General features: G+C 39.6%; 1 protein-coding gene across 1 annotated transcript in view; it reads right to left on the bottom strand.

The window, feature by feature from the left end:
* The window catches only part of LOC109932547 (dual 3',5'-cyclic-AMP and -GMP phosphodiesterase 11A-like), a 293,291-nt gene that overhangs the window by 91,968 nt on the left and 180,202 nt on the right, over positions 1-21,121 (bottom strand). Inside the window, exons 8-11 of the mRNA XM_048599206.1 lie at positions 19,757-19,832; positions 18,086-18,153; positions 15,463-15,555; positions 9,021-9,071 (exon numbers count right to left, since the gene is read on the bottom strand). Coding sequence (XP_048455163.1) covers positions 9,021-9,071; positions 15,463-15,555; positions 18,086-18,153; positions 19,757-19,832 — 288 coding nt within the window. The remainder of the gene's footprint in view (positions 1-9,020; positions 9,072-15,462; positions 15,556-18,085; positions 18,154-19,756; positions 19,833-21,121) is intronic.

Genomic DNA, 21,121 nt, shown 5'->3' with positions numbered 1-21,121 from the left:
TGTAAGAGATTGTAAGTGTAAGAGATTCTGTAATGTGTCTGCCCCTCTTTCAGAGAAAATATTGTTGTGCACAGCCTGATGACTGCTCCAGAATCACAGCTTGGACACACAAGAATGACATTCCACAGTGCATTATAACGGTAGACAAGATCAGGAAAATGATCTTACAGCACACAGCAACTTAATAGCAACAGTTTTGTATTTTTCATTACAGTTTTCACATTGTAAAGATAGTTTATTGAACCTATTGAATATGTTGATCTACCTTGTGACTTCAGATTCTGACCAAAATTTATGTCTTGATTTACCTTTTAAGGGTAGGATGTTGGAACTCTAGTTGGCCTTCTAGTTTGTTTGGTTTCGTGATACCTTGAGCAAGAACTTCAATAGAATGCAGGTGATGATTACTGAAACAATAAATATGATTTTTAAAAAATTCCTCCATGGGATGTGCGTATTTCCGGCAAGGCCACCATCTGTTGCTCATCTTCAATTGCCTTGGAGAAAGTGGTAGTGAGAAATCTCCCTAACCCACAGCAGTCCCTGTGGTGTAACAGTGCTGTTACGTTGTTGATCCAGTGACATTAAAAGGAACAGTGACACAGTTCCAAGTCAGAATAGTGTGAGACTTTGTGGGAAACTTGCAGATAATGATCTTCCCATGCACCTTGAAGGGGAGGCGATGGCCTAATGGTATTATCGCTGGATGGTTAATCCAGACACTCTGGGGATCTGGTTTCAAATCCTACCACAGCCGTTGGTGGAATTTGAATGCAACAAAAATCTTGAATTAAGAATCTAATCATGACCATGAACCAATAGCTGATTTTCAGAAAAGCCCATCTGGTTCACTGATGTCCTTTAGGGAAGGAAACAGCCATCCTTACCTGGTCTGGTCTACATGTGACTCCAGTCCCACAGCAATGTGGTTGACTCTTAACTGCCCTGTGGGCAATTAGAGATAGGCAATAAACGCTGCCTAGCCAGCAACGTCCATATTCCCATGAATGAATAAAAATAATTGTTGCTCTTGTCCTTCTGGGTAGTTGAACTTTCAGGTTTGGAAGGCCCTGCTGAATGAGTCTTGACAGGAGGCTGCAGTGCATCATGTACACAGTGCAGACTGCTGCTGTTGCTGTAAAGGGAGTGAATGTAAGAGAGAATGAATGAGGTGCCAAGCAAGCAAGCTGCTTTGTCATGTGTGGTGTTGAACTTAAGAGTATTGTTAGAAACATAATCATCCAGGCAAGTGCAGAGTATTCCTTTAATACAATTGTATTAAAGTACAGGCAAGCCTGCCGTAGTAATGTGACTTCTACCTCCATTATACATGCTGTTGTGTGCATCTTTTGGCAGTATTACACACTACACCTGCAAAAGTGTCAAAGTGGTGCAGCTGACAGTGTGAGTATTCAGAGCTGTGAGAGAACAAGCCATTGAATGAAACATCAAGTAAATAAAAAGAAATCAGTCTGTAACTTTGAATTACTGGGTGAATCTTAATGTCTATGCATTTTCACTCCTTATCTGTCGTGGAAATGGAGGGAAATGAGAGACAGAATTAGATTGCTTTTTCCACATTATCACTGACAAAACTGTGAAATGGCTACATCATTAATTTAAAATGCTGAGCAAATAACAGTAGCATCCGCCCAACCAGTGCTAGCAAAAGAATGCTACAAGCTTTAAGGAAGATCTCATTAACCATGCAATTTTCCCACAACTTGCCAAGAAAGGCTTTTACTGCTGTTATTGTGAAGAATTAGCAACAGAACCTGGATGAAAGCAACATCTTATAAACAGTATCATCTATACGCATTGGGAGCAACAGATGGTTTTCGCATGCCATTTTGCATTTCCACTGCTCTGAAACAGTATCAATATTCAGTGATCTCGATGGATTGGAGGCCATTGTAATTGATCTGCTAGTATATGGCTGTATATGGCCATCACAGATTTCGGAAGAAGGGTCTAGACCCGAAACGTCAGCTTTCTTGCTCCTCTGATGCTGCTTGGCCTGCTGTGTTCATCCAGCTCCACACCTTGTTATCTCAGATTCTCCTGCATCGGCAATTCCTACTATCTCTTGTGTGTAAGTGTGCCTGGTAAAGAGACTGTAGGTCTGAGGTATTCCAGGTTTGTGTATCTAGAGGAGTCCGTAGAAGAGGTGGGTGGGGGGGTTGTTGTTGGTGGGGGGTGGGTGGGTGCTTGAGCCATCTGGTTTAATTCTGATATAGTCGGCGTTGATGATTCTCCTGCATGTTTAAATTTCTTGAGTGTCTGGTTAATCCTGTTCTCCAGCTGTGGTGTGGGGTCTGACGCCACCTGTTGGTATATGGTTGTATCTTCGAGCGGTGCCTGTGCTTTCTCGATGTAGTCTGTTCTTTTCAGAACCATGGTCGTTTGTCCTTTGTCCGCTGGTAGAATTATGAGGTTTTTATCCTTCTTCAGTCTTTCTAGGGCCTTTGTCTCTGCTGTGCTGAAGGTGTCTGATTTGTATTTATAGTTAACTGCTGGGACTACTGTTTGTCTGATGACCTGTTGAATTTTGTCAGTGAGTTCGTTGGGTTTCAGCACTATAGTGCTGCTAAGAAGTCAGTTTTTCTTGTGTCCTTGTGGCAGTAGTTATCAGGGCGGCTTTTTCTGTACCTGTGAGTTGTCTGTCGGATAGGTTCTTCACCCATGTGTCTGCTTTGTTCATGTTGTCCTGGTGGGTTAGTCTGGTTAAGTTCCTCCTGTAGGCTGAGTCTTTTCCTTGTTCTAGTTCTCTGTTGTTTAGTGTTAATGGCTTGTTCCAGTATTGTGATCCACTGTTGGTTGGTCGAGTTCTGGTATAAAGATTTTTGATGCACAATTTCCCGCTTATACCTGTGGAGGCGGTTGGGGATCTGTGACCATTGCCGGGGTGGCATTCTGCGGCTGTTTTGCTCTGCTATTCTTCCTGCTTGTGGATTGTTTAATGGTAGTTTCTATTTTACGCTGCAAGGCAGCACCCAGTTCCTGAGGCATTCATGAAGGAATTGGATTTGTTTGTGGGTAGCACTTTGTTAGGTGGCATAGGCTTCCCATTGTCGGGCCTGTTTTAACATGCTGCGCCTACAGGTTTTTCAGGTCTTAGCAAAAATTTGTAGCTTGGGTTGTGGATGCAGTTGTTCGTTAGCTCACTGAGCCGGTTTTTCCGTGGTGTACAGACATTTCATTACCATTCTAGGCAACATCATCAGTGCCACCTCTAATCGAAGCATCGGTGTTCTGCCCCGGTCCGAATTTATATGATACTCTGGTGTGGTGGCTCTTGTCATTTCTGTTCTGTGTTTTAGCAGCGGTCTGTATACGGGGTCTATTTCTATGTGTTTGTTACTGGACTCTTGTGTTGAGAACCTTGCATGTCTGGTGTTCACTTATCACAGTATAATCACTTTGTCTCAGTCGAACTGATGGCCCTTATTGTCTGTGTGTATTGAGACAATTGAAAATTGGTTGTGGCGTTTTACTGCTCACTGGTGTTTGTGTATCCTGGTCATCAATTTCCTCCCCATTTGTCCAAGGTAATGTTTATTGCAATCACTGCATGGGATTCTGTATTTCGCATTAGTCTGTTTCTGTTGGTATGGGGTCTTGAGTGTTTGACATAGCGTTGATAGAGGTTTGTGTGCAATCATGATCTCATGCGGTCTTAGGAGTCTGATTGTCATTTCTGATATATTTTTAATGTAGGGTAGTGTTGCAAATACCTTCTTTTGTACCGTGTCCTCTGACTGTCATTTGTTTTGTAGGCAGCTGCAGGCAAAACGTCTTGTGTATCTGTTGTCAGTAAATACTTTGTGCAGGTGTTCCTCTTCCATTCGCCAGAGTTCTGGGGTGTTGCAATGTGATACAGTTCATCGAGCTAATGGACAATTGCATCAACAACCCAAGCTACAAATTTTCGCTAAGACCTTAAAAATCCCTGAAGTGTGTTAGTAGAATAAAATGTTTACACTTTAGGGTTGATGATAGACAGTGTAAACACATTAGGTCAGTGGATTTAAATCAGTCCAGCTTAGAAAACACCAGAGTTTTAGCCGAGAGAAGTTAGAAGTTGATTTCAGGAGTAAGTTTTTAGTTTCCCACCTAATGTTATCCCAGTCCAGAAAAACCAGTCACTGCAATAGTGATGTTTTCCCTCATATATGGAATTTCTTAGCAAGGACAGTTTGGGCTAGAGAACTTCAGTTTGTTAGACTTGAAACATTTAGGTGATCAGACTTGTGAAAGGTTCCTGTCATCAGAGTGAGGAAACAAATTATACAATTGTCATCACAATTCAAGAGAAAGCAACTGGAAGGAGACAATTAAGCAGAAACTTTAAGCGTGTAATACGAGTATAATTTCTTTGGACTGGAGTGTTTAGGAAAGTCACTGTCATGAGCAGTACTTCCTGTGAAGAAAGTGGAGGATATTAAGGCGCAGAGTGAAATCTTCAAGATTCAATGAGAACCATCTGCTGGACATGCTCTGGAAGTCATCAAGCTAGCAGTAACACTGAATCTGAGAAACCAGTATCCTGCTCAAATCATATGATCTAAACAACAAGATTGAACTCTCCAGGTACTGCAGGTAGCTGTAATGAAAGAATGGCCTAGAAGCATCAAGGACACAACTATTGCTATAAGCGAGAGTAATGGGCATACAAAGAAGAAGTGATAGCCCAAAACAGCATCTTGTACAAATGAAACAGTCATTATCCATAGGAGATGAGAAAAGAGATACTGAAGAATACTCCTGAAAGCCATTAAGGAATTGAGTCTGGACTGAGAAAGGCACGAAACCGCTTTACCAGTCAAACGTGAGCAATGAGATTAAGGACCACATCAGCCAGTGCAGTGATTATAATAAACTCCAAGCTAAACAAATGAAAGGGCTGCTTATGATACATAGACATCCCAGACAGATCACAAATGAAGCTTGGAACAGACCTCTTCACTTTCACCAAAACTAATTACCTAGTCATAGTCAACTACAATTTTGACTACTGGGAGTTAGACCAGAAGATGTTAATGGCTACAAGTGAGATTGTAGAGTGCCTGAAAGCACACTTCAACTATTATTGCACTCCAAACCCTGCAGTGAATGACAATGGTCCTCAAAGCATGTGTGAGAAATTCAGTTTTTGCAAAAAATTGAGAAAATCAGCACTGTACATCATCTCCACAGTCAATGGAAAGGCCAGTGAAACTCTCTAAAGAATTAGAGCAAATCCAACACCAACTTGCACAAGGCAATCCTTGAGTGATGAAATATGTCTGTTGAAGGTAAGACTAGCAGTCCAGTCAAAAAACTAAAGTCACACTGCATACAAACTATTATTCTAATAGTGAAAAAACTACTGAAACTGGATGTAATAATAGACGTGGGAAACAAAATTAAGGCGAAATGAAAGAAAGCTAAATTTCTCTTTGTTGAAAGTTCTAAGTCATTGCTAGATTTCAGAATTGGAGTGCCATTCAGAGTACAAACATTCAATGATAACAAAAGTCAGCCAATGTGGCAACTTAGAATATGTAGAGAACAGTTGTCGTCTGAATTCAATATGGAGAACATGAATGACAGACATATGTTCGCCACTGCCGATACCCATGTATAACTAAACAAGCTGTACCTTCACTCCAGGCAGTAGATTGGGAAGAAGTGGTCTCACTTACAGCAGAGTACACAACAATAACACCATGTTGACCATTAGCTGTATCAAGTTGAAAGCTCGAAACACAAACCTGTGCAGATCTCCGATATTCTGAAAGCATTCTGCTTGCTTTATATAGGATTAATCTTTTGTCCAGTCCCGATAAAACAAATGAACAGCCAAGGAGTGGACATCACCTATGCTTGTATTTCCTATTGCCTGGATTGCAAGTTGAAGCAGCATGCCAAGTGAGTGGTGACTTGCAAGCTAATTAAAGGTAATTTATGAATCTTGCTAATGAGGCCAACATCAGATGTCAGTTTTAAGTTTTATTTAGTTTTGGTAGATCAGCTTCTTAGCTCAAAGGGCAATTAGGGTGATTGGTAAATTTGACCTTGGGCCTTATTTTAATTATGGGCTGCCAAACTACAGCACTGGTAGCGCTTACATATGTGCAACTCATGTAAATGAGATCCGAACCTGTTGATTTGCAAGCTCTGGCACTGGAGTACACCACTGGATGCAATCTGCTGAGGATCACTAAGGAATTTCAAGGCTTTGTGTCTTTTTCATGTAATACACGCAGGATAATTATCCTACTGGCTGGTGTTTGTGATGGCAGTCTACTGCCCAGTACATTGGTTACAGTCATTTAGCAGGCATTCAGGATGTGCCACTGAAACTGGTGGGAGGTTGGCTGTATATGTACAATGGCTTGTTAATCCAGTTGTGTGGCCACATTTATTCTGTTACACCTTTTATTTTATTTCTTTATTTTTCTAAGTTTTCCCCCCTAAGTATTTGTACTTATGCATCTGTACCTAGGTACCTTGCTACCTAAGATTGAGCCATAGTGGTGACTTGTAAAGTTTTCACTGTGCTCATGTGAGTACATGTGACAATACAGCTAATTCTTGATTCTGTAGGAGAAATTATTTCTGCACACAGAATTTTCTGAAAGCTCCATTGGATTACAATGAAGGGAAAATTACATACTGCAGCTAACATACCTGCTTGACTCAATCGTCTTAAATTCCTTTTTCTGCCTAAGCAGAAAAAAAGAGAAAGATCTTGCGACTTCAAATATCTCAAAGAAAAATCTAGAGGTTGTGTATGGCGTGCAATTTTCAGAAAGTAATGCAGGTAAATGCAGAATTCCTTTGTACCATGCACCATTTGTAAAAAGATCATTGGCAATTACACATTTCTGCTGCACAAAAGAAAAAAATTAGGGAAATAGCAGGAAAATATTTTGAAAACACCACGCACCTTGAAACATACTTGAACCTTGAATTGTCTACTGAATTTGAAATGAGTTTTGGACATTCCAGGTGCATGTCCTGAAATAACTTAACAGTTGTGGCCTTAATGACCCTTTCATACAATGTACACATAGACAACCACTCTGTGGCACAGTGGTAGAATCCCTACCTCTGGGACAGAATATCTGGGTTCAACTATCACCTACCGTGCAAGAATATCATAACATAGCTAAACAACTTGATTGAAAACTAGAGATAACAAGGTGCAGAGCTGGATGAGCACAGCAGGCCAAGCAGCATTAGAGGAGCAGGAAGGTTGATGTTTCGGGCCTAGACCCTTCTTCAGAAAAGATTGAAAACTATGTCTTTTAGATGAGCATTCAAAGGGATCTTGTGGCAAGTGGTAGTGTTCCAACCATCTTTGGGGTAGGTGGTCTGAGTTCAAGTCCCACCTGCCATAGAGACGTGTCAAAATATAACACAGCAAATTGACTTAAAATATTTTCTTTGTTGGCCAAGCCCTTAAATTGTTTCCAGGTTACATTAATTTGTTCTTCAGTGCAGAGCAGGCTCCTAAACTTTATGTCTGATGAAGCCAGCTTTAGATCAAGCGCAGTAACGCTACAAAAATAAAGGATTTTTTGGTGCCACACACTCAGTGCCAGATAAAACTGCATTAGTATATGCTGCTAATGTTCCAAAGAAGAGTCTTTGGACTTGAAACATTAACTCTGCCTCTCTCTCCACTGATACTGCCAGACCTGCTGAGTTGCTCAAGCATTTTCTATTTTTAATTGCTGATGTTATACTGTTTCAACAAAATGTTAGACCAATGAGCAGAACCTAAGAAGAAAAGCAGATGTTCACCCAAATTGAACAATTTCGTCTTGTTCGAGGATTTTTTGCAGACAAAACAACAATGATCACTTATTCACGACTCAATTCTACTCCAATTCCCTACAGAAGTACCTTGATCAATATTTAGACTTGAATTCCTGTAAAGTTTGCTACCTTCATGAGTACAATCTTAAATCTAAATAATAAAGTATTTTAGTAATATAGAAAGGACAAAACTAGACAAAACAATGCTTACTTTGTAATTTGTTATACTTCTGTTGTCAAGTTTGTAGGTGAACTTTGCCTTAAATAAGGGACTAATACTTTCAACAATATGAATGATTAGATCCTGCCAGCAAGTGTTAATCTAGTTCTCACTTCTCAGGGCTGTACATTTTGGACATCTCTTGCAATTTTTCAAGTAGTTTACTCACAGTTCATGATCAACAGGATCATTTTATACTCTGTCAACAGGCAAATGTAAATGTAGAATTCCAGGAGGTATACTCATCTGGTTAGAATACCAGGAGCTACTCCAAATTTATCACATTGGTGAATACACTAACATAGAAGCAGTGAAATATTTATTAAATGGCAATAGATGCGCTATCTATAATATCTTTAAGACTTTTTCAAAAATGATAGCCAGAGAAAGTTTTCCATTAAGAAATAAGAACTGTCCACTTTTATTAGGGCAATACTCTGTTAGTAGACTTTTTATTCACTGACTCCCACTGGTCTCTGATTGTAGGGGTTTCATTTTGCTTATTGTGAAAAGGTTGTTATACAATGAAAACAAGATCATTGACTTACTTGCTAAAAATTCAAAATTCTGGTGACATTATCCATAGCCTATGACTTGTTAAATCTCTTGAGATTTTTTGTTGCTGTTGTAACTGATAGATGGGTATTTCCGACTGTGGGCTAGCATATATAGTCACAAAATCTTAACATCATGATTTATGTTTTTTTCTTAATTACAATTAGTGGAATTAATCCTCTTATGCCTATTCATCATTTATAAAGCAGAAAGCTAATCATTTTGGAAATAACCAGGAATACTTAAAACTGTTTGAAATGCTATCCATGTGAAGTATTGTTCCTACAATTTTAGAATTTTAAATAATCCTTTGATGCATTCTCCACAGATTAATCTTCCTCTATTACTAACTCCTGGGAGCCAAAACATTTCATTCTGCAAAAAATGAAAGTTGAATCAGCATGAGGCACGACATACTTTCACTATTGATGAATCCTACCTTAAATTTGTCTACTTCAGTCTTTAAACATGTAGCATGATATGAAAGGACCTGCAATAGAATTAAACAAAATTAGGTGCTGCATATAAAATTGGTTCCAAAATCCTCTACAAAAAAGGTGCTCCTAAATGCAGATTATTATACAAGTGTCCTTGGAGGAAAATGTTGGAATTAAACAATGAAAGATCTTTAACACCCATGATGCAATAGCACAATGAATACCCGAATCCGTTCTTTATGTCAGGAATCTTGTCTTTATTTTTGCAAGGATGGTTCATACTGAAAAGCTATTAAAATATAATAAGCAATTATAACCTCATGTACAAATGAAAATATCTTGAATTCAGTGACTTTTCTATTGGAGCATGACTCTGATTTTCAATTTTCAGGTTTACAAATGGCAACACCTCCAAGCCACTCATCATCCTGGCTTGGAACTATATCACCGTTCCTTCATGTTGTTGGGTCAAAATTCTGAAATGGTCCCCCTAAAAGCATTGTGGGTCTACCTGCAGCACATGGATCGTAGCAGTTTAAGGCAGCAGCTTACCAACACCTTAAAGGGAACTAGGAATGGGAAATAATTACAACTAGCCAATGATGTCCACGTCCCACAAATGGATAACAAAAAATAGCGAGAGAGACACTTCCTCTGGAAGTCTGCAGGAGCCTAAATTTACAAGGTGGTGGGTGGAGCAAGATAGGACAAGCAACCCTGGTAGGAGACTCAATAGTGAGAAGCACAGACAGGCATCTCAATGGCTGCAAACATGACTCCAGGATGGCGTGTTGCGTTCCTAAGGCCAGGATCAAAGATGTCACTGAATGGCTGCAGGTATGGAGGAGGGTAAACAGTCAGAGGCTGTGGTACAAATGGTTACCAAAACATTGGCACCAATGACAAAGGTAGAAAGGAGGATGAGTCCTGCATCAAAAATTTAGGATGTTAAGAAGCAGATTGAAAAGCAGGACCTCAAAGATTTTAATCTCTGACTTGCTTATGGTGCCATCTCCTGGTGAGCAGGAGTGGAGGTGGGGGCTGGGGACTTTCGATTCCTGGATCACTTTCATTTCTGGGAAGGTACGGCCAGCTAGAACAACTAGTTGTGTCTCAATCGGAAAGGGACCAACATCCTTGTTAGGGAGGGGTTGCTAGTTTGCTTTTGGGGGTTTAAAATAATTTGACAGGGTATTGGTATTCAAAGTGAAGGTACAAAAGGAGGTGATGCACAATTGAGTATAGAGGAAAAGCCTAGTCAATCTGGAAGGCAGTGTGCGTATAGTCAAATTAAAGTATAAAGGGTCATACAGTTCTGAAGAGGAGTCATTGAAGCTGAAATGTTAACTTCACTTTCTCTCACAGATGTTTCAAGTTTCCAGCATCCTTAGTGCTTTCTTTCATTTTACAGGTCATGCAAGTTTGGTTGGCATTTATTGTAAGGCACAGAGTCTTGCAGGTAAGGCAGATGAGTTGAGGCTGCTGATTTATATCAATATGATACTATCATTACCTTACAGGAATGGTTGAGGGAGGAGCAACACTGGCAGCTCAGTGTTCTGAGATATGCAACCTTCAGGCAGGAAAGGGGAGGGTTATCTGTAAAAGGGGAGTTTGAGTGGCAATATTGATCAAGGAGTCAATTACTGCAATAAAGCGGGATGATATTTTAGAAGGCTCATCAATTGAGGCCATTTGGATCGAAGTTAAAAGCAAAATGGCAGCAATGACATTGCAGGGCAAGTACTACAGACGCCCAAACAGTTAGGATGAGATAGATGGACAGAAAAGTGTCAAAATAGTACATCAATAATAGTTGGGGATTTCAGCTTTCCCAATATTAACTAAGATAGACAAAGTGTGAAAGACTTAGTGAGTGTGGAATTCTTAAACTGTATCCAGCAGTGCTTTTTACATCAGCGCATAGAAAATCCTACAAGCGAGGGTATGATTCTGGATCTAATTTTAGGGAGTGAAGTCAGGCAAGTGGAAGAAACGTCAGTGGGGGAACCTTTTCAGGGTCAGTGACCATAACTCAGTTAGATTTCAGGTAGTTATGGAAAAGAACAAAAATGGACTAGAAGTAATAATTCTGAATTAGGAGAAGGCCAATTTTAACATGAAAATACAGAATCTGGCCAAAGTGAGCAAGGAGCAACTATTTATAGAAAAATCTACATCAGAGCAGTGGAAGTCATTCTAAAAAGGAAATAGTGAGGGCACAGGGCTGGCAATTTCCTGTAGAGGCAAAGGGTGGCACCAAAAAGTCTAGAGAACCTGGATGTCAAGGCATGTACAGAATTGGATAAAGAAAATAGAAAAGCTTATGGTAGATACTGAGGGCTCAAACTAATAGAAGACCTAGATGAGGATAAAGCTTGGAGGGTGTTACTTCAATCAGAAACTGGGAAAGCTAAGAGTGGGCATGAAAAACACTGGCAAGTAATATATGGGAAAATCCAAAGGCATTTGCTAAGTATATTAGGGGCAAATGGATAACCATGGAAATAATAGAGCCAATTAGGGACCAAAGTGGCAGTCTGTTTGTGGAGCTGGATGATGTAAGTTAAGGTTTAAATTAGTACTTTGCATCTGTACTCACTTTAGAGAAGGATAACATAGATATACAAATCAGGGAGGAGGGTCTGTGATATATTTGAAGAAATTATCATGAATAGAGAGGACGTATGAGCAGTTTTCACAGGCTAAGAGTGGATAAATCCCAAGGCCCAAATGAGATGAGTCCCAGAGAGGCAAGGGCAGAGATTGCAGGGGCTTTAGCATTAATTTTCAAATCTTCTCTGGCCATAGAGAGGTGCCAGAAGACTGGAAGATAGCTAATGTGGTACTGTTAATTCAACTAGAGTGATAGGGATGGATTATAAAACTACAGGTATGCAAGTCTAACATCAGTAGTAAGGAGACTATTGGAAAAAATTCTGAGGGACAGAATTAATATCCACTTCAAAAGGTATGGATCAATCAAGGATAGTCAGCATGGCTTTATCAGGGGAAGATCATTGAGGTTGTTGAAGTTGGTTGGCTCGCCGAGCTGGTTTCTTGTTTCGCAGACATTTCGTTACCATGCTTGGTAACATCTTCAGTGCAGCCTCCCATGAAGCGTCGGTGTGTTTTCCCGCCGGGTTTTTAAACTCTGGGGTCCGTTGCGATGGATTGCCTCACTTCTGGGTGATGAGTGTGTCGGGGACGTGTAGTCTCTTTCTGATGCCGTTCCTGTAGGCAAACAAGAGACTACACGCCCCGACACACTCATCACCCTACCCTACATCAGGAACACGTCGGAACTCACCACAAGACTCCTACGACTGCTGGGCATCAGAGTGGCACACAAGTCCACGTCAACCCTACAACAACTGCTCACCCAAACCAAGGACCCACTCCCCGCCATGGACAGGACCAATGTCATCTACAAGATCCCCTGCAGACTGTGAGAAACACTACATCGGACAAACAGCAAGTAAACTAACAACAACTAACAACTGGCTACAAAAAGACACGACCAATACTCACTCATCTCAATCCACATGGACAAGGAAAACCACCACTTCGACTGGGACAACACCAAGATCCTGGGACAGGCTAGGCAGAGACAGGCACGAGAATTCCTAGAAGCATGGCACTCCACGAAGCATGCTATTAATAAACACATTGAACTCGACCCCATATACATTCCACTATGAAGGAAACCTGGAAGTGAGGCAATTCATCTCAACGGACCCCAGAGTTTAAAAACCAGGCGGGAAAACACACCGACACTTCATCGGAGGCTGCATTAAGGATGTTACCAAGCACGGTAACGAAACGTCTGCGAAACAAGAAACCAGCTCGGCGAGCCAACCAACTTCAACAACCTCAACACCCACAACCCAAGCTACAAATCTACTCCAAAACCTTAGGGGAAGATCATGGCTAACAAATTTGTTTGAACTTTTCAAGGAGGTAATTAGCAATGTACATATGGGTTGTGCAGTGGATATAGTCTACATAGACTATTAACAAGATCTTGCATGGGAATCTAGTCAAGAAGAAGAGACCATGGGATCCAGGGAAATTTGGCAAATTTGTTCCAAAACTGGATTTGTGGTAGGAAGTAGAGGGTGCTGGTTGAACATTGTTTTTGTGACTAGAAATTTGAATCCAGTGATACACAATAATGTTTGGTACTGGGCCCATTGCTGTTTGTAGCATACATTTAGGATCTAGATATGAATGTAGGAGGTATGATCAGTGAGTTTGCAGATTACACAATAATTGGTAGTATTGTATATAGTGAAAGCCTTAGACTACAGGTCAACATAGATGGGCTGGTAAGATGGTGAGAACAATGGTAGATGGAACTTAATACTGAAAATTATAAGGTGATGAATTTTGGAAGCACTGACAAGATAAGGGAGTACAATTTGAATGGTAGGACCCTAGGATGTGCAGAGGATCAGAGGGACCTTGGTGTGTATGTCCAATAACCCTTGAAGGAAGTAGGACAGGTAGGTATGGTTTTAAGAAAACATTTGGGATACTCATTTTTATTTGTTGAGGTGTTGAATGAAATAGGAAGGAGGTTATGATGGAGTTTTATGTAATGTTAATCCACAGCTGGAGTACTGTGTGTAGTTCTGGTTGCTGTACAACATTATTAGGTGCATAGTTAAGGTAAATAGGAAGAAACTTGTCCCCTTTGTAAAGGGGTCAATAACAAGGAGGAGTAAATTTAAGGTACGGCGCTGGAGATTTAAAGGAAATTTGAGACAATTGTTTTGCACCCAGAGGGTGGGAGTTTCTTGAATTCACTACCTGAAGGGGTGATAGAGACAGAAATCCACACAACATTTAACAAACTATTTAGAAGAACAAACACAGCTGAGCTTGAGGGAGATCAAACAGAAGGAACCTTGTTAGAAAGATTTTTTTTCATCTCAATAAACAAAATAGACCCAGAGCTGCATATCTACAGCTGTTTGAAGTGTAGTGCACAAAGAGGCTTGAATTCTTCAGGGACACTGTCACAGAGTAGTGTTGCTTCTTATAAGGACCCACAACTGTCTGTCACAGCATATTATTGTCTGTTGCAATCAAGGTCACTGCAGCTTGAGGTTTATTGCCTCTGGCTTCTTCCTGGCTGTCACATGAATATCAGTGACACCTCTCAATCTGCCCCATTCTTGAATTAAGATCCTGACAGTAGCCTTGCTTGTTACAGAAAATGCATTCATAATTTTCCAATTTGATCTATGGAAACAGCAGGATAAGCACATTGAGTTTGCACAATTTGTTATATTCTTCCAAGTCCAGTGATTTATTAAGTTCTGAAGAAGCCAGATCAAACTCAAAATGTTAACTGTTTCGCTATACACAAATGTTGCTTTCAAACCTGCTGACGTTCTCCAGCATTTTCTGTTTTTATTTCAGCTTTCCAGCATCCGCGGTATTTTGCTTATTACTTGAGTGTTCAATTCACTGCCATTTCCTTGCCAGGTATGCACGGTTTAAGGAAGTTCTGTTTCTTCTCCCTGACAGGATTTCTGTTTAAAATTTCCAGCTGAAGAAGAGTCACATTGGACTCGAGCCATTAAATCTGTTTTGCTCTACGGATGCTGCCAGACCTGCCGAATTTCTCCAGCAGAGATAGTAGGAACTGCAGATGCTGGAGAATCTGAGATAACAAGGTGTACAGCTGGAGGAACACAGCAGGCCAAGCAGCATCATAGGACCAGTAAGGCTGACGTTTCGGGCCTAGACCCTTCATCAGAAATGGGAGAGGGGAAGGGGGTTCTGAAATAAATAGGGAGAGAGGGGGAGGCAGATAGAAGATGGATAGAGGAGAAGATAGGTGGAGAGGAAACGGACAGGTCAAAGAGGCGTGGATGGAGCCAGTAAAGGTGAGTGTAGGTGGGGAGGTAGGGAGGAGATAGGTCAGTCCAGGGAGGACGGACAGGTCAAGGGGGCGGGATGAGGTTAGTAGGTAGGAGATGGGGGTGCGGCTTGAGGTGGGAGGAGGGGATAGGTGGGAGGAAGAACAGGTTAGGGAGGCGGGGACGAGCTGGGCTGGTTTTGGGATGCGGTAGGGGGAGGGGAGATTTAGAAGCTTGTGAAATCCACATTGATACCATTGGGCTGCAGGGTTCCCAAGCGGAATATGAGTTGCTGTTCCTGCAACCTTCAGGTGGCATCGTTGTGGCACTGCAGGAGGCCCAGGATGGACATGTCGTCTGAGGAATGGGAGGGGGAGTTGAAATGGTTCGCGACTGGGTTGGTTTTTGTTTCATTGACTGAAATGTTGCCACTCTATCAGTTCCTTCATGCAACTACACAACCATCATAAATCATAATGGTTTCCAAATGTGACGATAGTTTATTATAATGATGTTATATATAGAAGAAAGACTATTATTTGAGATCAATGTATAAAGTTGAGGAGATACTCACATCAAGAGCTACAGATTGCTTTGCCCAGGATTTCTTCACTTGATCATACATAATGGTGTTGTTGATACCGAGTCCACAGAAAATTACGAATGCCTGGAACAGGTATCAACAGAAACGTAATTGATCAAAATGTAAGTTTTATTTGTGTCATCTTTCTGTATAGTCAAAGACTCTGTATTAATAATAATGGCTCTAAATTTTAAAGTCGTTGCTTGACACGAAAATGTTTACTTTTATCACTTCAATTCAGATTGTGACAAAAAAGTCTCAGTGCAAAATTGGGGCATATTGCATAGTTTTCTCGTTCTTCTCAATATATTGATTACTACTATGCTTCAAATATATTTTATTTGTTTTTCACCCACCTGATTTCACAGACTATTATAATCTCTGAAATTATAATGCAGATTTTGAGGGTTAGAAGTTATTTTCTTTGTCTTTAAAAAATGATCTGGTGAAAATAAAATCACAATCTAGAAAGCACAGCAGTAATTTGTGCTTTTAACTATCTACTGTTATGTTTAATGGCGAACACTTCTCCAATTCTGTAACTACCAAATTGAATTGGTTACATCAACATTATAAATTGTCTCCATGGAATGTTGCTCAATAAAATAATTCTTGTGATTGATTTTCAGCAATCTGCAACTAAGCCTATATACAGTGAATTGAAGTTATATATGGAATGTGACAACTTCTTAAAATGTTCGATGTAACTTCTCAAGGGCAACTAGGGATTGACAATAAGTACAATTCCAGCCAGTGATGTCCATGTTCCGTGAATGAGTAAAAGAAATACAATGCAGAAAAAAAATTAGTTCTAAAACATTGAAAATATTTCAGTCCCCTTTCTTCCTGCAAACTGGTCCTGTTTTTCTGAACTTTATGATGAATGCTAAGAAATGGAAAATTTTAATCAAATAAATTGAAAATACTTTGCTGACGTATTAACGTCTTCTTTCAAATATTTTCACATGTTGAAAACTTTGCAATTGCAAATGTAAATGATGATTGTCCACTGTAATAAGATGCTGTAATGAAATTAATACTTTCTAATTTCAAATATGACTAAACCTATTAAAATGAAGTGCTTTATAACTTTATCACTTGTTTTTACATTGGCACAGACAAATATTTAATGGTACTGGTATGTACATTTTGTAAATTTTATGTTTGGAATGGTACAGCTTAATTAAACACTAGCTTAATTAAGGCATTTAAAATGGAATATTACATATTCTATTTCTATCTACATCCCTTACCCTCCCAAAAACATTCACTAGTGCATGCCAGAAATGGGTCTTCCTTGTTGACTGATTTCCTGTATGTGCTAAAAATAAGTTTTTGAGGTCCCACACCGACTGTGGGTGTGTTGTGTGCAATTTTCCATTCAGGGAAATCACTGATAAGAGTTTACAAAATTAAGCCCAAAATATTAATTAACATCTAAGCTTAAACAGTGAGCCCTTTGTGTTTCTCAGAAGTTAGAAGTCTAGACAGCAAATAAAATATTCTTCATAAAAGCATTGTTCTTCATGTGAACAATGCTTTTACTACAATACAGTGCAATGTAGTGCAACACTTTGCGGAACAATCAGAAATGGATCGAGAAAGAAAAATGAGCTTTACAAAGCATGAAGAGCAAGGAGGGTTTAGACTGAAAAGATCATTGGAAAATTTCAGAAGCATTTTAAAGCAGTGATTGGAAATCAATGCAGTGTCTGGAATGAGTATAGCCACAGGCATTAAACACAATCACAAGAAATTCTTTGTAAGAGCAATAGTCCAAAAGGGAAGGAGATCAGGCCAGATTTTTGCAGAGTTGGAAGGATTCTGGAGCCAGTTAAAAATGTCAGCTAGGATCAGATTCTAAGACTTCCCACACCTTTCTTGGCATCCCAAATTTATTTGCCATGTACTCCCAACCAGGCTCCATCACAAGGGTAGGCATTTCTTAAACCCCAGCAATTTTCATGGATTCAAAATGGTTCATGAATCTCAAACTAAACCATGGTTTGGATTCAGGAACTTTTTGAATGGTAACTTCAAAATGTCTTTTCCATGCCCCATCCATGTCAACCCAATGCCATCACATGTTATCTCATAACGATTCATGCCTCCCACTTTTCCATGCCCATTTACGCATTATATACTATGTACAGAACCAACGAATCCTATAGTAACAAGAGTATGTGTGAAATGGCTTTAAAAAATCATTTATGCAAAATTATTTCAAATACATCTGGCCTATTACCTATGACAGTACAATCAAATAAAAATGTATAATTTACAGCAACTTTAAGCACTTTGTACCTCTTGGGCTTGTGAAAATAAATAGAGACATTGACATAAGAGATTGTAAAATAAATACCTTAAAAAGAGATGTCAATCAAACAATGTCGATTCTTCTCTGCACCCTGTATAATCAAACTCATATAACCCTTTTATGATAGTTTGAGCTCTCAAAATTTAACTTCTCTGCAGGATATTATTCACTGACAATAGTATGGAGTTTGCTGGCTTTCAGTCTAAATTACGCCAGTATATTTTTTATGCTACAAAATTGTCTCAAATTATGCTACAGCTTGTCTCGAAATAAGGGAATACTAATTGATTTCTTTACCTCAAACAGTCTCTGGTCATCATCATCAAATGGCTTTCCATCAAGCCTATTGAGGACCTGTGCCACACCTGAAAGTTAAATAATTGTGATTCGCACACGTAATGACCTGAAAGCCTATTACTGAGTTACAAAATCAAAAGATAAATTGTTTTAATATGATGTTTAAAGAAACTGATATGAATATTATCATTTTTGCAGAATTCTTTTTGAAAAGAATAATACTTTCTCTTTAAAGGAACTCATATTTGCTTTTGTTCCTCTTTATGTGATTCCTTGTCTTACACAGCATGTAGTACTGAGAGAGAGAGCACGAGCGACCTTCTGCCAGTAAGTTCTGAAAGGATCCACTGAGCACATTTGTGAGTGGACAGATCTTAGAGTCATAGAGTCATGCAGCACAGAAACAGACCCTTTGGTCCAGCTTGTCCATGCCAACCATTCATCCCAATCTGACCTCGTCCCATTTGCCAGCATTTGGCCCATATCCCTCTAAACCCTTCCTATTCACACACCATCCAGATACCTTTTAAATGTTGTAACTGTACCAGCCTTCACCACTTCCTCTGGCAGTTCATTCCAAATATACACCACACTCTGTGTGAAAAAGTTAGTCTCAGGTCCTTTTTAAATTTTTGCCCTCTCACCATAAATCTATGCCTATAGTTTTGGACTCACCCTTCCTCAAAAAAACACCTTGGCTATTCACCCTATCCATGCCTCTCATGATATTATAAACCTCTATTAGGTCACCCCTCAGTCTCCAATGCTGCAGTGAAAAAGCCCTGGCCTATTCAGCCCCTCCATATAACTCAAACCCTCCAGTCCCCGCACCCTCTGCATCCTCTCAAATTTAATAACATCCTTCCTATTGAAGGGCGATCAGAATTGTACACAGGATTCTAAAATTGGCCTCACCGATGTCCTGTACAGCCACGTCAAGACCTCCCAACTCCTGTACTCAATATTCTGACCAACGAAGGCAAGCATGCCAAACGCCGTCCTCACCACCCTGTCTAATTGACACTCCACTTTCAAGGAACTATGCACCTGTACCACTAGGTCTCTTCATTCAGCAATACTCCCCAGGACCCAACCATTAACTGTATAAGTCCTGCCCTGATATTTTGTTTAAACTGTACAAATTGTATGCATACTGCTTGGTTTGGCCACATTATGATACGGCTACATCTCCACGAAAAGCTGTCACTCCTGTACCATTCAAGGCGTGTATCAGTGATGTCCAACACATCCTGTTCATCATGGGATTAATCATTTCTCACTTATTGGCTCATATGGGTTTTCTTCAAACAGAATAGCACTGCCTGGAAGTAAATCAATCCTCAGTACTGCTCCACAATCAGCTAATAGAAAGAGTATTCAAATGAGGGAGACAGAACCAAACAGTCAGCTTTTCCTTTGCTTTCCATGGAGGGACATCTAATTTTTGTATTTTACTGCATTTTGCCACTCACACAACTTGGCTGTGAATTGCGGAAATAAAGAGGAAATCAGCATAACAGGGACGGCTGGAAATTCCACCAGACTTGTCCCAGGAAAAGGTTTTTCTCTTTTGTTATTTGTCTCTTCAAGAACATATTCATTTCAAAACATGTATCAAATTAATTGTTGGAATAAAATTAAAACTAATTGAAGGAATCACTAAATACATACCAATTATCTGATGGGCACTGTTCCATATTGGTACACACAGAACTGAACGGGTGTGGAAGCCAGAAATCTGATCAGCCTAAATGCAAACACATAAAAGTTCCTATAAATGCTGTATTTGATAATAAAAGTGGGACTTCAATCTTAACTGAGTCCTGATGGAATTGATGCATAGTAGAAGTTAGACAACAAAATTTCTGGCACTATCAATGATTGGTATAGCAAAGCATCACTGTTGACTAAATTAGAAGAATGATTTATGTGCAAATCCAAAGTAGGTAAGCATTAAGTAAGTAATAATTAATAACATATAATTGTTTCCAGATTGCAGTCAGTATAAAGTTACCCCAGCATGTACATAGTTAATTGCATTCCTATGAGGATACGCTGCAGATTATGACTCTGTTTTGGTCAAGCAGTAATAAATGAGACATTAATACTGCACCATTCTGTCGTATGTTCTATATTTAGAGGTTAATAAGCTGCAAAATACCTAGACAAAAGATCTTTATGGCTTTAAGGAACAAATATGTCAAATCATTCAGTAATATACAGTACTTGTAATCCTATAATGTGACCTTTCTGTACCATGTAAAAGTTTATGGAGTAGCACGGAGATTATTCTGGAAAGTATAATGTTTCCAGACAATATGCAGTATAGTTCAATAATTCCCTTTGTTTCAATACAGACTCCTTAAACCAGGTTTATTTTTTAAAATTCATTTGAATGTAAATTTGTCAGTCAGTGAAATTTACACCTAACGATTTTAGTATGGATATTCTAAACTAAAGCCACAAATGTGTGTTAACAGTAAATTGTGATTTGTACTTCCCTAGCCGGGTAATACATAAAGAAAAAAACTTTAAAAATTATTTGAATCCTTGTTTACTAGTTTAATTGATGAGGTCAGCATATGACCGAATCATACAGAACATAAGGCTTTATGGTCAATTTTGAGCCAGTGGGGTGCTAGCTAATCTTATTGCCCTCAGTGTCCTTGGCTACAGATGACTCAGATGGGTTCTGTGCTCCTGATGACTACCCCAATTGCAGCAGTTGTACAAATGTAGATGGGAATAGGACTATGTTCAGCTCCAATTTTCCCCCTCTGCCCATAAATGAATAATCTATTTATGTTGTTTGGTTTCACACAAGCAGAATGACCCTTTTATTGAGGTATTGGATAGCATCAACATCCATTGAGCTACATCTAACATGAGTCACAGCTTACGTTATGAGAAGACAGAAAATGGAAGGAGATAGTAGGAACTGCGGGTGCTGGAGAATCTGAGATAACAAGGTGTAGAGCTGGATGAACACAGCAGGCCAAGCAGCATCAGAGGAGCAGGAAAGCTGATGTTTCGGGC

Source organism: Rhincodon typus, chromosome 7 (assembly GCF_021869965.1).
Source record: "Rhincodon typus isolate 14 chromosome 7, sRhiTyp1.1, whole genome shotgun sequence".
Taxonomy (NCBI): Eukaryota; Metazoa; Chordata; class Chondrichthyes; order Orectolobiformes; family Rhincodontidae; genus Rhincodon; species Rhincodon typus.
This window is presented reverse-complemented; position numbering and strand designations above follow the sequence as displayed.